Source organism: Quercus robur, chromosome 12, assembly GCF_932294415.1.
Source record: "Quercus robur chromosome 12, dhQueRobu3.1, whole genome shotgun sequence".
Classification (NCBI taxonomy): Eukaryota; Viridiplantae; Streptophyta; class Magnoliopsida; order Fagales; family Fagaceae; genus Quercus; species Quercus robur.
Window position 1 is genome coordinate 40,150,652 of NC_065545.1, and position 15,391 is coordinate 40,166,042.

At 38.7% G+C, this 15,391-nt stretch overlaps 1 protein-coding gene across 1 annotated transcript; it reads left to right on the forward strand.

Moving 5' to 3' along the window:
- The first annotated feature begins 524 nt into the window (after positions 1 to 524).
- On the forward strand, positions 525 to 12,317 carry LOC126707999 (conserved oligomeric Golgi complex subunit 6). The gene is made up of 9 exons (XM_050407792.1): positions 525 to 1,092; positions 2,178 to 2,285; positions 2,945 to 3,012; positions 9,477 to 9,600; positions 9,705 to 9,851; positions 9,948 to 10,211; positions 10,288 to 10,572; positions 11,113 to 11,259; positions 11,591 to 12,317. The coding sequence occupies exons 1-9, from the start codon at positions 667 to 669 to the stop codon at positions 12,104 to 12,106; spliced, it is 2,085 nt and encodes a 694-aa protein (XP_050263749.1). The 5' UTR covers positions 525 to 666; the 3' UTR covers positions 12,107 to 12,317.
- Positions 12,318 to 15,391: the final 3,074 nt, after the last annotated feature.

The following is a 15,391-nucleotide window of genomic DNA, read 5'->3' on the forward strand; positions in this document are numbered from 1 at the left end:
CCATACTTTTCTACCTTTACAACCACTCCCAACAACTGAAGGGAATGGCAGATGAGACAAGTACCTACCCTAGGGACCCCATTCAGGGGGAAGGAAACGACTATAAAAATGGAGTAGAGAGAAACAGAAAGGTGGGCTAAAAAAGACCCCCCAACACACTAGAGGCACCAGAAAAAGCTTCCGGAACTGCGCCGAGGACCAAATCCTCTCTGGTAAACTCGAACCATGGAGAACACCGTGATAACCATTGTTCATACACCAAGGCCTAGCTCTTTGGCCCACTCTCTACAAATTCATTATATTGGGTTCGCTAGTCTAAGATCCATGCATCTTGGGCCAGGCAAGAAAAACGTGACCCTACACCAATGATTTTTTTTTTTTTTTTGAGATAAAAGATAGAATTTTTGAAACCGAAAGTATAGAAAGGAAAAAAGAAAATGTTACGTTTGGAAACTTGTAATATAGGGTCCAGCCCATACCAAACAACATTGGGCTGGGCTTGAGAGAGAGACTCACTCCTCTAACGCTCGTCACTCTTCATTTCCATTTCCAACAAACAGATTTGAGAAAATGGGGAGCCCATACTAAATTCATTCTGACATTTTCGCAAACACTAGGTACGCACTCACTCAAACTCTCTCGAGATCTCGAGTGATCGATCGGAAAATGGGGAGCAGCACGGTAGGACTAGCGCCGGGACTGTCAAGAAAACTGAAGAAGGTATTAGAATGCCGAACGGACTCGCCAGATCTCTTATCTTCCCTCAACACACTGTCATCGTTCTACACCGAAAACACTCCTCAGTCTCGCCGCAACCTCAGGTACACTATCGAGACGCGCGCTCTCGACATCAACCGCGAGTTCCTCCGCGCCTCCGATCCTGCTCAGCGCGCCTTGGATCGCGTGGAGGAGCAGGTCAATGCGCTCTCCGATTGCTGCGATAGGATCGCCAAAGCATTGGACAGTTGCAGTGCCAAAACTGGAGACATCATCAGTACTACAGAGAGATTGAAGCAGGAGCTTGAAATCACAACCCAACGGCAAGAGATTGTTTCGTGTTTTCTTCGCGATTATCAGCTCTCTAACGACGAGGTTTATTCTTCTAAAGTTTCTTGTCGTAGAATAAGAGATCTGAGTTTACTTTTTTCCTTACTTTCTTCGAGTATGATTTTGGATAGAATAGAATGGAAGAAACGAATACATGTTTGCATTCATAGTGGACCTCAAATGCCATAGCTATGCAAATGATCTCGAAATATGATAACACGAGAACAAGATTGAATTTTGGATTTAATTCTTCGGCACAATTGCTTTACAAGTTATGCCTGTTGCAAAAAGATGTTTTTGAATGTGAATTAATTTGGGAATCACATAGAAAGTTGGGAGCCCATTTCTAAATTCATTAGAACGGGGTTGTTTGAAAATATGGAAGTTTCAGGAACAATTGAAGAATAATGGTTTGTATTGTCGATTTCGAATACATAATAATAGACTCTTGAGTCAATGTTTTGAAAACATGTGTTCAATTTTTGGTTTTTCGCTTATGCATGGTTCAATTCAAACAAGAATTTCGTGTGACTATAACCTTTCGCGTTTGGGAACCCCCATGGAATTCATTTTTTTCTGTACACTAGAGTTGATAAATTTGCAATTGGTATTAAGGTTAAAGATGGCATTTTCCATTTGCAATCTAATAATTGTTGTTAAGGTTATGGAAAGAACTTTGGGACCAAGGCTTTGTCGTTGTTGAATTTTTCCTTCATTTCTTTCAAGTTTCAATTCAATTAACGAAACAAAGTAACATAGAATATGGATTCAGATAGAATAAAACAGAGGAAAAGAATTCATGTGGCTGACATTGACGAATTTATTGATGATCCATAGCTGATCCCAAAAAAAAAAATTGGGACTCAGGCTATGTTGTTGCTGACTTTTTGCTTCCTTTCTTTCAAGTTTCAATTCAATCTGTCTGTCTAATTATTCCATTACATTTCAATAAATGAAGTAATAAAGGGTATGGCATGAGATAGAATAGAACTAAGGAAAATAATACATATGGCCGACTTTGACTAGTATGTTAACTATGTTGTCGATCCATAGCCGATCCTAAAAAAAATTGGGATTAAGTTTTTGTTGTTGACTTGTCTATCTAATTCTTGCTTTTAATGCTTGGTTAGATAAATGCACTGAGGGAGGAAGACCTCAATGAGAATTTTTTCAAGGCACTCTCCCATGTTCAAGAAATTCATGCCAACTGCAAATTACTGCTTAGGACACATCACCAGGTATTTCTTGTTCCTGAGATGAACATGTATGACAACCGTTTCATGTGCGCATTAGTTGTAATGCTTTCTTGTTCTTAATGTATCTGCTCATGTCTACAAATGGTTTAAGGTCTTGTTTTTTTCAGCTTAAGTTTTCCATAACCATAATAAGACTAGTAATTTATTGCTATGAAGAATTGACTTCAGATATTACTGTTGCGAGATAATTTTTTTGGGTGATAATTCAATAGTTACAGTAATGGGGTGGAGAGGGGGGGGGGGGGGGAGATAATTCGAACCTGGTTCTCCTAATAAAGGAGAGCAGGAAATGTCAGTAAGCTACAAGGCTCTTGGCACTATTGCTAAAATCCTAGATAGTAGATAGATCTAAATGCGTCCAAGTAAAAGGGCCAAAACCCAAGTACTTGTGGAGTAGTAGACAAGAGAGATACTAGCCTAGATGGATCTGAATGCCAAGAGATTTAGTATTCGTGGTGTTGGTTAATTTCTGATTTAATGTGCCTCTGTTGTCTGATTCACTATTTTTTTAACTTGTGAGAGGTTAAATTTCTTTTTTTGTTTCCATGCCTTTGGATGAGAGAGTAGCTTTCTTTTTTTCCTGCTTTTGAATCAGCCTAAATATATTGATAATTACCATTCACATGAGGAATTATTCACAGCGTGCTGGCTTGGAGCTCATGGATATGATGGCTGTGTACCAAGAAGGAGCATATGAGCGCTTGTGCAGGTGAAGCTTCTCTAAAACACACACACACACGCACAGATATATATATATATATATAAACATGTATATACTTTTTTATAAATTTTTTACTTCTGCACTTCCAAATTGGTGGAATGAGGTAAATTGGATCTGATTCTTTTTTGATAACGTTAGATCTCTAGTTCATGGAAAAAAGTGAATGTATTATATTTATGGTCTGTGGTTCATAATCAAGTTGATATTCTCTCTTTTTTGGACAACCACTGAAACATAGATTTCTTTCATCAATTGGAGCTTTTTTCTAGCTGGCTGCACCTCTTTCTGCCTAGTTTCTTCAAGTGTTTTACTTGGCTTTTTGATTGTCATTTTAGTTTTCTTTGGTAGAAATGTAGAATATTCTGTCTTGGTGCTTTTCTTTTTTGGTTTAAGGTTCTTTGCTTGGGTGCATTAAATGTGTGATATACTCTACTCAGAAACGTCAAGGAATAGTTACATTTTGCTCAATCATTCTCTTGAAAACTATGTAGATTTAATTATTATTGCCATTGGGTTTGACCATTAGGAACCTAATCCACCTAAACAAAGACTGAATCTTCTCTATCAGTTAAGTGGATCATTGCTAGCAGAAACTGCCCTTGATCTACATGGAAGAGTTTTGAAGTTTGGGAACACTATCTAGACCCTCCTTTGTTTGAATATGAATTTAACCCATTCAAGTTGGTTGGAAAGACTTGAGACTGGTTTTCATTGTTGATTTGTTATTGTTCAACAACAATGAAAATTTGAGTCTGCCCCATGAGGAATTCAGGCCAGGTGCGCAGATCAAACTTATTCTGGGTAGAAGAAATGGGAATGCACTATGCACCATGTGGAGGAGTACCCAAATCACCAGGACGAGTGGGTTATAGAATCTTGGGACATTAGAGGCTTAGGAAACTGAAGAAAATGAGAAGGATAGTAGAAGATCAGATTTGCTATTATTGCTTGGAATTCGAGTAGGCAACCCATAGTTCATCCCTACTTATAGTAACTTCATGATGAAAGGTGTCATCTTGAATATCCAGAGTATGTCAAGATCTGAATCTTACCTATAAAAAAAATATCTGAATCTCGTATAAAAAAATTGAGAGCAACTGGATGAATTGGATCCACTTATATTAAGACAGATGACCAAGGAAGAAGGCTCCATGCTCTCCAAGTAGTTGATCTTAGCGTGCTAGGCTGCTAGCTGGTGCTTCATTTCATATACTGAAAATGCTCTCTCTTTCTTAGCCCCCTTTCCCCCACTTCTTTGTATGGTAAGCGTAACTCTGGTTGTGCAGCTTTCTCTTACAGGGGTTTATCTTCTCTGACTTAGGGTTTCATTGTTGATCTGTTATTGTTGTTTCCTTTGTTCTCAATAACAGTTCCAGTTATATGCTTTTTCTTCTTGTGTCCTTTGTATGATTGGATGGCTATGATGGGTGGTTCTTCCTTCTCTTTTGTTGTAGAGTTTTTAGATTTATGTACCTTCTGTTGAGTCTTGTCCTTTCTTAGTACACTGACTGTGTACACAGAGGCAGCCATGTTTTTTTCTGTTCTTTTCAATAAAGTTTTCATTACTTATTATTATTTTTAAAAAGTTCCAGTTATATGCTTTGTTTCTCTTTGACCCTAAGGTATTTTAAAAAATGATTGGATATAAAGCTCTTTCTCTTGCTTTGCATATGATTTTTTTGGTCTGACTGTGACAGTAATGTTTCTGGTTGTCTATAGTCAACACTAAACCATTGGGAAAATTTAAAATTCCAAAAGAAACTTTATTAATCAAGCAGATTGTCCCCATAGGTGTACAATAATTTGCTTGTATGAACTACTAGGACTAAACCCTAAATCTAATTGACTTAGAAAATCCAAATATTTGAATTAAAAAAATACCCTTGAATCTAGGACATTTAAATAAACTAGTAATAACCTAATTAACTAATAATACCTAAATTAAAAATTGAGTGGACCAAAAAAATACAATTGATTTCTAAAATTAAACTAGTCTAAATTAAAATAAAAGTTTCTCTGCACTTCCAACATCACTGTCCCTTGGTTGGAGACAACTTTTACTTGAGTTTTGAAGGATAAGAATTCTTGCTTTGGTTACATGCACCAACTCTTGAATCATCTTTGGTAGCAATAAAAACAAAGAAGCTTTTTGTTCCACCTTACCATTGAGCTTGTCTGGAATGACAAAATCAATAGGTGGAATCATTGTTGTAAATGTTATTGATTGTATCTTGATCCTCAGGAAACTTTACTATATCAAATTTTCTTGCTTCATCAAGCATGCACCATAGAGGGTTTATTAGAAAAAAAATACATTTGCAACATGTGCACTCACTAATTCTTTACTCTCTTGCTGAAAATTTCTCTTCAGCATGTAGTGGGAAATCTTCATTGTCATATATAAGCATTATACTTGACTCTCCCAAGAAAAATAATGCTATTGATGTTAAGGACTTTTGGCCTATTAGTTTGGTAGGGAGTGTGTACAAGCTGTTGTCTAAGGTGTTGGCAAATAGATTGAGGGTTGTGCTAGATAGTCTCATCTCTGAGTCTCAAAATGCTTTTGTTGGTGGGAGACAAATTTTGGATTCAGGACTTATTGCTAATGAGTGCCTAGATAGCAGATTGAAGAGCCATGTTCTCGGGGTGGTCTGCAAATTGGACATTGAGAAAGCCTATGACCATGTGAATTGGGACGCTTTGTTTTATCTGTTGGATTGGATGGGTTTTGGGGTGAGATGGAGGGGTTGGATTAGGGCTTGTATAACTACTGTTCGCTTCTCTATTATTGTGAATGGATCTCCAGTAGGCTTTTTCGGAAGCTCTCGTCGGTTGAGACAAGGTGATCTGCTATTCCCTCTTCTTTTCCTTCTTATTATGGAAGTACTAAGTAGGATGCTGAAGAAAACTGAGGATTGTGGTCTGCTTTGTGGCTTTCTTGTGGCGCCTACTAACTCTATAGGGGTACGCATTTCACACTTGCTGTTTGCAGATGATACCATTTTGTTTTGTGATGCGTCTAGAGATCAGTTGTTGTCCATTAGGCTAGCATTGACTTGCTTCCAAGCATTTATTGGTCTGAAAGTTAATGCGGGGAAGAGTGAGATTGTTCCGATTGGGGAGGTTGGAAATATAGATGCATTGGCTGCCATTCTTCGTTGTAGGGTGGGTAGTCTGCCTTTGAAATACTTGGGTATGCCGTTGGGCACCCCTTACAAAATAGCATCTATGTGGAATCCTATTTTGGAGAGGATGGAGAAGAAACTCTCTGGTTGGAAGCGTCTTTATTTATCTAAGGGGGGTAGACTTACCCTGGTGAAGAGTACTCTTTTTAGCCTTCCTACGTACTATCTATCTTTATTTGTCATTCCTGTAGCTGTGGCTGATAGATTGGAGCGTATTCAGAGGAAGTTTTTATGGGGATCTTCAGAGGAGTGTTTCAAATAGCCATTGGGGGCTTGGGAGAAGGTTTGTTTATCGATTGTTTTGGGTAGTTGGGGGATCAGGAAGTTAGTGCATTTTAATAAAGCCTTGTTAGGGAAATGGTTATGAAGGTTTGGGCGAGAAGGCACTCATCTTTGGAGGAGGGTTATTGCATCTAAATATGGTGAGGGTCAAGGGGGGTGGAGTACTAAAATTTGTAGAAGGGCCCATGGATGTGGTCTGTGGTGTGGTATTCATGATGGTTGGGAGAGTTTCTCCAACCATGTGACCTTAGTGGTGGGGGATGGCTCTCATATTCCTTTTTGGCATGATAAGTGGGTTGGAGATAACACGCTTAATAGGCTCTATCCTCAGTTGTATGTGTGTTCTAATGACAAGGAAGCTTGCATTTCTGACGTCTTATGCTACCAAGAGGGTGGTAACGATAGAATTTGGAATTTGAGATTTCATAGGGATTTTCATGAAAGGGAATTAGGGGCTGCCTTATCTTTCCTTGAGTTCATTCAATCTCGGATCCCTAGGGGTGGTGGGAATGACACTTCTCATTGGTGTCTCAAAGGGAATGGCATATTTGGTACTCGGTCCTATTACAATATCATTAGGGGTGCAGCTGTGTCCAATTTTCCGGGGAAGGGTGTTTGGAAAGCTAAGATCCCTAGGAGGGTGGCATTTTTTGTGCGGACAGCTGTTCATGGGCAGATCCTTACATTGGATAATCTTATGCTTAGGGGCGCATTTTGGTGAATAGGTGTTGTATGTGCCATCGGAATGAGGAAACTATGGATCATCTTCTCCTCCATTGTCCGGTAGCTCACTTTCTGTGGGTTTATATGTTTCAGATCTTTGGGACACATTGGGTCATGCCAGGCTTTGTGGAAAGCTTGGTGTCTTGTTGGAGTTTTTGGCTGGGAAAATTTAATTCAGACATATGGAATATGGTTCCCGGTTGTTTGATGTGGATTTTTTGGACGGAAAGAAATCGGCGCTCTTTTGAGGACACCGAGAAATCCTTGGTTCAATTACAAGCTCTTTGCCAAAAGACTTTATTTGATTGGTCTAGGTGTTGGGGCTTCTCGGAATGCTCAACTATCTTAGAGTTTATTTCTTCTCTTAGTATTGCTCTATAAGTTTTTTCCTGTTCTTTGTTTGCTGTTTGTTCTGTTTATTGCTTTTCCTTGTGTTCACCATCATGAAAACCTTGTATTGGCTTTCATCTGTTTTTTAGTTTGTTTTAATAATATTCTTCTTATTACCTATCAAAAAATAAAGTTTACTATCTTTACTTTGTTCAGGTATTTCAACTGGTTGATCAGACTTTGCATTATGTTCTTTTTGTGCTGTAGCAAGATTTGTTGGGATTTGTACTTCCACTTCAACACAAATTGGTGTCAACATTATTTCCTACCATGTGTGAAGCTTTACTTTTGAGATTATTGAGTAGTTTTTGGATGGAAGCCATTATTTTGTCTAATTGGGTATTTTGCCTTGCAGTTTCTTGGTTTAGGTCTTGGATGGTTTTCAAGAGAGTTGCTAGTTTTTGTTCCTTGATATACTAATCAAAACTGGTTGTGTTAGGTTGGTCTAACGTGAACTTGTTTGGGCTAAGTTGAAGGGGTTTATTTTTAAATAGTAAGGGTTGAAGGGATTGTGGATTCTTTGATGGTTCTGGTTGTGATCTTTAGAAATCTGGGTGCAGGCCCTTAACTCTAGAAAACTGATTGAGGTGTGTTTAGAAAAATGGGTTGAGGGGCATGGTGGTAGTGGCGAATCAGCCTCCTTAGTGGGCTGCATCAAAGTAATGTCTTTTAAGGCTGAAGACCCATATTAAATCTGATCGAGGCTGCCCATTAATATGAGCTGTAGGATCAAAAAACCAAGCTTGAGCTTTGATAGTTGTTGCTGAAGAGTTTGAGTCATGGGCTCCTGGGTTGGGTCTTGTTGTGATGGGTGGTGATTGGATCTGGATGTTGCATGAGTGATGGCGATAGTGCTCTCTCTCTTCTTCTTCTTCTTTTTAATTCCTTTTTTTTTAGAGTTGTATTGTCAAGGTGCTGATTTATGTCTGGCATTGTTAAAGGTTGGGGATGATGATGTGGAGGGGATAGTGGTGACTATGCTGGACACAAAGGAGCCGATTAGGTGATGGCGGTGCAATGTTGAGGAAGCATACATGATGGATGAAGGGTTTTGGGCGACCCAGATTTGGTAGATGTCTTTGGGTGTTGATGGCGGTGGTTGAATAACTGGACTTTGTTAGCACAACTTGTGATTTGGTAGTAAAATGGCTTCTGATCAATGGACGCTTCTTCTTCTTCTTTTTTTTTTTTTTTTTGGGGGGGGGGGGGGGGGGTACAAGTTCTGGGTTTGATTTCAATGTTTATAATGCCGTTGAGATTTGGATGTGGGTGGGTATAGTTGACCGAATAGGGTGGCAATGATTGAACGCTTGGGTGGAGTTTTGGTGGTGCTGCTCAGGTAATAGTGGTTGTGGCCGATTGAAGTTTGCTCTAAAATTGATGTAGAACAATGATCTCTAAGACCAAAACTTGACACGGGACAAATACTAAAAGAAAATTGCAATAAAGAAACAAAGAAGAAAAGGTGAAAAGTAAAAAACCTAGGACTCAGCACCTAAGGTTGGCTGGAGTCAACATCACACTATTAGGAAAATGCCAAATGAAATTTTATTCAAGCAAACTGTCTCCATAGAAGTACAGTAGTGTGCTTATATAGACTAGTTGGATTAAATCCTAATCATAATTGAGTTAGGAAACCAAATTATTGAATTACAAAAATAGCCTTGACTCTAGGAAATTTAAATAAACTATGAATGACCTAATTAACTAATAATACCTAAACTAAAAATCCAAATCCAATGGACCAAAAAAATAAAATTGACTTGTAAAATTAAACAAGACTAAATTATAATAAAATTTTCTTTGCGCTTCTGCATGAAGTGATTGGAATGATTTAATCATACATATATGTCTCTTATATCTTTTTTATAGGTGGCTTCAGGGGGAGTGTAGGAAATTAGGTGACACTGATAATCCTGAAGTTAGTGAGCTTTTGAAGACAGCAGTTCGCTGCCTCAAGGAACGGCCTGTCCTTTTTAAGTATTGTGCAGAAGAGGTGATTCAGTGGATAGCTTGCTGATCAGTAACTCAAAAACATGACACACCTCATGGGTTTTCTAGTAGCTTGTCATAAAATATGTGTATTCATTATTTTTACAGGTGGCAAATATGAGGCATAATGCATTGTTTAGAAGATTTATAAGTGCTCTTACACGTGGAGGACCTGGTGGATTGCCTCGGCCTATTGAAGTGCATGCTCATGATCCCTTACGATATGTAGGGGACATGCTAGGTTGGCTACATCAGGTGTGATATTAATGCCATCTGATTTTTGGTTCTGGCCTATTCTAGTGGTGCCTTTAAAAAAAAGTTGTTAATTGTGTTTTATTGCTTTCTATGCAGGCCTTAGCATCTGAACGAGAACTTGTTCTTGCGTTACTAGATCCCGATGCTGTAGTAGATACTGGACCAACTGCAAAGAGATTTTCTACGAGCCTGGAGAGTGATTCTGGGAAGACAGAGTCTGACATGACATTTGTTCTGGATAGAATTTTTGAAGGAGTTTGCCGGCCATTTAAAGTGAGAGTTGAACAAGTTTTACAATCTCAACCTAGTCTTATAATTTCATATAAACTCAGTAACACGCTGGAGTTCTACAGCTACACTGTGAGTTGAGCTCTTTTCTTTTATTGATATACTAATTGTCTTAGATGCCTTGTTATAACTATGTATTTGTGTCTAGATTTCAGATTTACTTGGGAGAGAAACAGCTCTCTGTAATACTCTTTGGGCACTGAAGGATGCTGCTCAGAAAACTTCTTTTGATATTCTGAAAAATCGAGGAGAAAAGCTTTTACGGTATCCCCCCCTAGTTGCTGTTGATCTTTCCCCTCCACCAGCAGTAAGAGAAGGGGTCTCCGTGCTTCTTGAAATAATTGAGACCCATAACAGTGTGATGGTTCCAGCTTCAGGGAAGAAGCCTGATTTTGGTCCAGTGATATCTGCTTTACTTGATCCTATTATTCAGGTGTGTTTTCCATATTTTCTGGTAAATGCCATATGCTTGCTAATTTGCATGATGCTTTAACAAAGTGGCAGAATTTTTTCTGTGTACTTGGTGTTTTTCTAAAATGTCATCTTATATGGAGAACATTTTAAATGTTCAGGAACTTGTCATTGTAGCATAGTATAATCCTGCAAAAAAGTGCTCCCTGTAAGTAGGAGAGCTCACTCAAGGTTCATGTTTGCATGCTGAGACTTGTGAGCAAAACTTTTGGACTAAAACCTGTTTGATCATGTCATCGTAATGCAAATGATGCAATGAGAGCTTTCTTTTCTTATTACTTAATATAAATTTGTATTCTGGGTTTGATACAAGTTGAACTAAGTTGCTCAGTTTTACAAAAACTGTTTTGATAATGTAAAATAAGCTGAAGCACTACATATGGTTATTAGTTCTTCAATCTTCACTTATTTGTTTTATCACTTCAGTTCAATTTTAGAACCATTACTATCTCTTTGGTATATGCAATATTTAAAATGAAAATTCACTTCGCATTCACCTCAGATGTGTGAGCAAGCAGCAGAGGCCCACAAATCCAAAGGTGCTGGTTTCTCATCAAGAAGAAGTAGAATGAATTCTGACCCAGGACAGATAAGTAAATCATCAGTTGATGCTCTCCTGTCAAGCAGCAGTTCTGTTCCATCCTCCCAGGTTTGTGCTTGTGTCTTGATCGTGCTTGTGTCCTCTCTGTGTTTCTGCTTGCTAGATTTCAAAATGTTCCCATGCCAATCCTAAGATGTTTTCAACTCTCCTAGTGTTGTAAATTGTAATTTTTTATGGATGGAATGAAGATGCATGTTATTTTTTGAATAAACATGCATTTTGTAACTATCCACAAAGTGATTTTATGTATGTATCCTGGTTGTTGACAAAACTTTTTTGTTTTGCACGTACAAAATAATATGATGTAATAAATTGATCTTGTTTGAAGTTTTCCTTATTGCTTCTTTTTTAAAATTCCTGATATCATGTATTTGAGCAGAATAATGAAACTCCTTCCAAGATCTTCCTCATCAACTGCTTGAGTGCCATCCAACAACCATTATATGGACATGAGGTTGCAGCTGAATATGTGAAGAACCTGGGAGCAATGATAGATAATCACATGCGTGTCCTTGTGGAAAAGGAAGTTGAGGCCATCCTAAGAAGGTGTGGCTTGTCACAAAAGATGCTTCACTTCCATAACTCACTCAACAAGGAGGCTGGCAATACAAGGGCCCCATTAGCAGAGTTGGAGGACACAGCTCCAGCCTCTCTTTCAGAGTGCTTGAAGGCTTTCTTTGGGCTTGTTTTGGGAAGTGAGAGTTCTATGCCGGAATTTGAGCAGATGCAGGTTCCAAAGCTGCGTTCAGAAGCTTGTATCCAAGTGGCTAAATCACTGGCTGAAGCTTATGAGCTTATGTACAAGGCAATCATGGATCCTGCAAATGGCTATCCAGACCCCAAGTCATTGGCAAGGCACCCTCCAGATCAGATAAGGACCATTTTAGGAATATGAAGCTTTATAAAAGTTCAATTTTTTTTTATATAATTCTTTTTTGTTTCTTTCAGTTTTCACATTATAAAAAATGTGTTTTTCTTTGTATTATAACTAGATTGATGCTACTATTTTCTTCAACATAATAGTTCTATTGTTGATACGAACATATTAATATTCTTTATTAGTAGTTTACATAATTAATAAACGGGTCATTCATATGTTTTTATAAGTGGGATTGATGGATGTCTAGTTAGATGTTGCTGGTATAAATTTCAGTACATTGATAATAAGGTATTGTTTGGTTCGTGTTGGGTGTGTATTTATTTTCACTTTTCATATGCTGTACTCATTTTCTTTTTCTTAAATCTTGTACTCACTTTCTATTCCCAACTCATTTTATGTTTGGCACAAATTTCCCATGGATTTGAAATTCATTTCCATTTGGTCACTCCAGTTCTCTTAAGCAGATTCTACAGCTGAACATCCGTAATGCACACAAAAGAATAGATGGTCCAATGAACGTTTGTGCGGGGGCGGGGGTGGAAAGAAAAACAAGCGTAACATAAGTCATGGTTTTTATTAGTAGAAATTGCTCGTATACAAATGGATCAGGTAAAGGCTATTGGTTCTCTTTCCGACGGAACTTGTAACTCAAATGTCAGTACTACATTGTTACTGTGTTTTAGCAGAGATTACTTGGTGCATCAAGTGTATTGTCTTACTGTGTCCATTTTTATATGAGATAAAGGTGTAGTATATTGGGTGCGCTGAATAATTTCAGTGTTTTAAGCAAGCCTAAAGTTAGCTCTTGAGAGGTATGCATGCTTATTATTGTTTTGAGTATGCATCATATGGCAGTGTTTTTATTGTGAGGTTGAGTCATATAAATTATTGCTACAATATTGTAGTGTATGGGTTCTACATGTTGTGAGTGTTATACAAGATCCTTATTCGTGTGGGTGAGGTAGTTGTAGTATTGGAATTAGGGGTGTCCAGACCCGACTGGAGCCTGAAAAACTAACCAAATCGTCTGACGTTGACCTGATTCTGGCCCTAACTGAAGCTCCAATTGGTCGGCAGGGGGTAACCAATTCCAAGAATTGATGTAGGTGGGTCGAGTGGCGGGTTTGCTTCTTTGAAACTCGAGCAACCCAAACCTGATCATAGCTATATAAGAAATCCAGCCAAATCCAACCAAATCCTAGCAATTTTTAGCGAAATTTGTAGATTCTGGTGAAAATTTTGCAGATTCCAGCAAAAAAATGGAGTTTCTGGCAACACTTTGTAGTTTCCGACGATATTTTGTAGATTCCAACAATCAACTGACCCCCACCTGAAGCCGACTTGACCAATTGATGTTGGCAATCGGTTTCAGGTTCCTCCGCCCTCCACTCGACGCTAGCGAGTCGAGTCTAGGTTAGGTCCAAAACTGACCTGCCCCAACATATGGATAGGCCTAACTAGAATAGGTTAACCTTGATATTTTATTGGGAAAAATACACAAAATCCCCTTGTGATTTCTTCATAAAACATGAAACCTATTGAAGTTAAGTTTTAAGTGTAATACTTAATCCCATAGTGTTATTTTATGTATGAACTATTAATTGTATAACACTTAATTCTCTTAGGTAGTGTAGTACAAAACGTCCCCATGTGATATTGTTTTATGTGAAAATGCATTACATATGGACGTATGTCACCATACGAGAAACTCATTGTTTATTTTAATGGATATTTTAATGGTTTACGTATAAAACAATAACACAAGAAGTTAAGAGTTTTATTTAAAGGGAAAAGTTAATGGATACTTTAAGAATATTGGTTTAGAAAATATTTATAAACATTTTTTATAGAAAAAAAAGAAATAAATTTTTTATTTTTTATTTTTGACATCTTTTAATATATCTGATGAAAATGGTATCAAAGTTTTTTTTTTTTTTTTAAATGATCTTGTGGGGACTAGCCCAAAATAACGGGCTGGGCCCTAGGCCCGTCCGAGGATGCAGCCCATCTGAGGAGCCAGCGTGACTCAAGCAATCCTTATTCAGACCCACTAGGGCAAAGAAAACATGTCCGAGGAGTAATTTCTCCTCGGATACTGCAAAATCCGGAGCAAAAGTACATCCAAGCCACTACAGTCCATCTTCTAAATACGTAAAAAGGAAGGAAACCCGAAATATCTCAACAAAGGCTGCCACCACCACATTAAATGCATTACAACTACTCTCCTGGCTGCATTAATGTGGAGAAAACCCCTGAACAGTGCTACCTTGGCTACCGCAACTCACAAGGAACTAAGAAAGGTGTCTGAAGGGACAGGTGCTCAAGTGGGGGTTTGGATGATCAACAAGTGTAAAGCCCAGATGAGTGAAAATGGCCTATATAATATGTAAAAGTCCCCTAAGAGAGGGGGACGAGAAAAAAGAAGAGAATATTGTAGCATTAAGAGGAAATCCTATTGCACTGATCTGTATCCATTGATTAAGTTTTTAGCCCTATCATTCCTGGGGATCTTTCGACACAATGGCATTTGTTCTTACTCATGTATTTCCTTAACCCATGCAACAAACCATTTAAACTTATTTAAATCGAGTTTTTTAGCCCATACTCTACAAGAACTCATTGTGTTGGACTTTTTGGACCAAGACTTGAACAACAAGGACTAGGTCACCAAATTGTTCTTCTACAATTGGCGCCATCTGTAGGAAGAACTTAAGTGTTAGTAAGTACGACGGTTAAGCATGGCAGAATTAGGTCCACACCAGGAGAATCCCCACCAAGCTGACCCTCAACTGACGGAACCTGTTGGCTCTCAACGGTAAAATAATCCTCCCAACCCGGGAACAAATCCAGGCAATGGAAGGAATCATGAGGGAAGCGTACATACTACCCAAACCAGCCAAAGCCGTATCCAAATAGGTAGCCGTGTATCTCGAAGGCGAAACAATCATCAGGCCATGCAACGAGAAATAGAAGACCTGAAAAGAAAGCTGCGCCATGCACGGCAAAAGCGATCTCCCTCCAGCTCAGATGCGTCCTCTAATGAGGAGGAGGACGTCAGCTACAGACGGAGGTCGAGAACTCCCCCGAGTGAAACTTTTTCTTACGAGAAGGAGTTGCGCCCTACACGGAGGTATGAGAGCCCATCTAGCAAGGGATTGGATAATGAGGCCATGAACAAGGCATTGGATCAGATCTCCAGATCGCCTTTCGCGCACAGGATCAAAGGGGCTAAATTATCCCAACGTTTCAACCAACCAACGTTTGCCATCTACAACGGCCGAGCAGACCCGGTGGAGCACG

Bases quoted from the DNA above. Each gene is read 5' to 3' on its own strand.
- LOC126707999 (XM_050407792.1), top strand. From the start codon at position 667: ATGGGGAGCAGCACGGTAGGACTAGCGCCGGGACTGTCAAGAAAACTG. The intron at 2,286-2,944 runs GTATTTCTTGTT...AATTATTCACAG, and splicing joins TGCTTAGGACACATCACCAG to CGTGCTGGCTTGGAGCTCAT. The intron at 11,260-11,590 runs GTTTGTGCTTGT...GTATTTGAGCAG, and splicing joins GTTCTGTTCCATCCTCCCAG to AATAATGAAACTCCTTCCAA.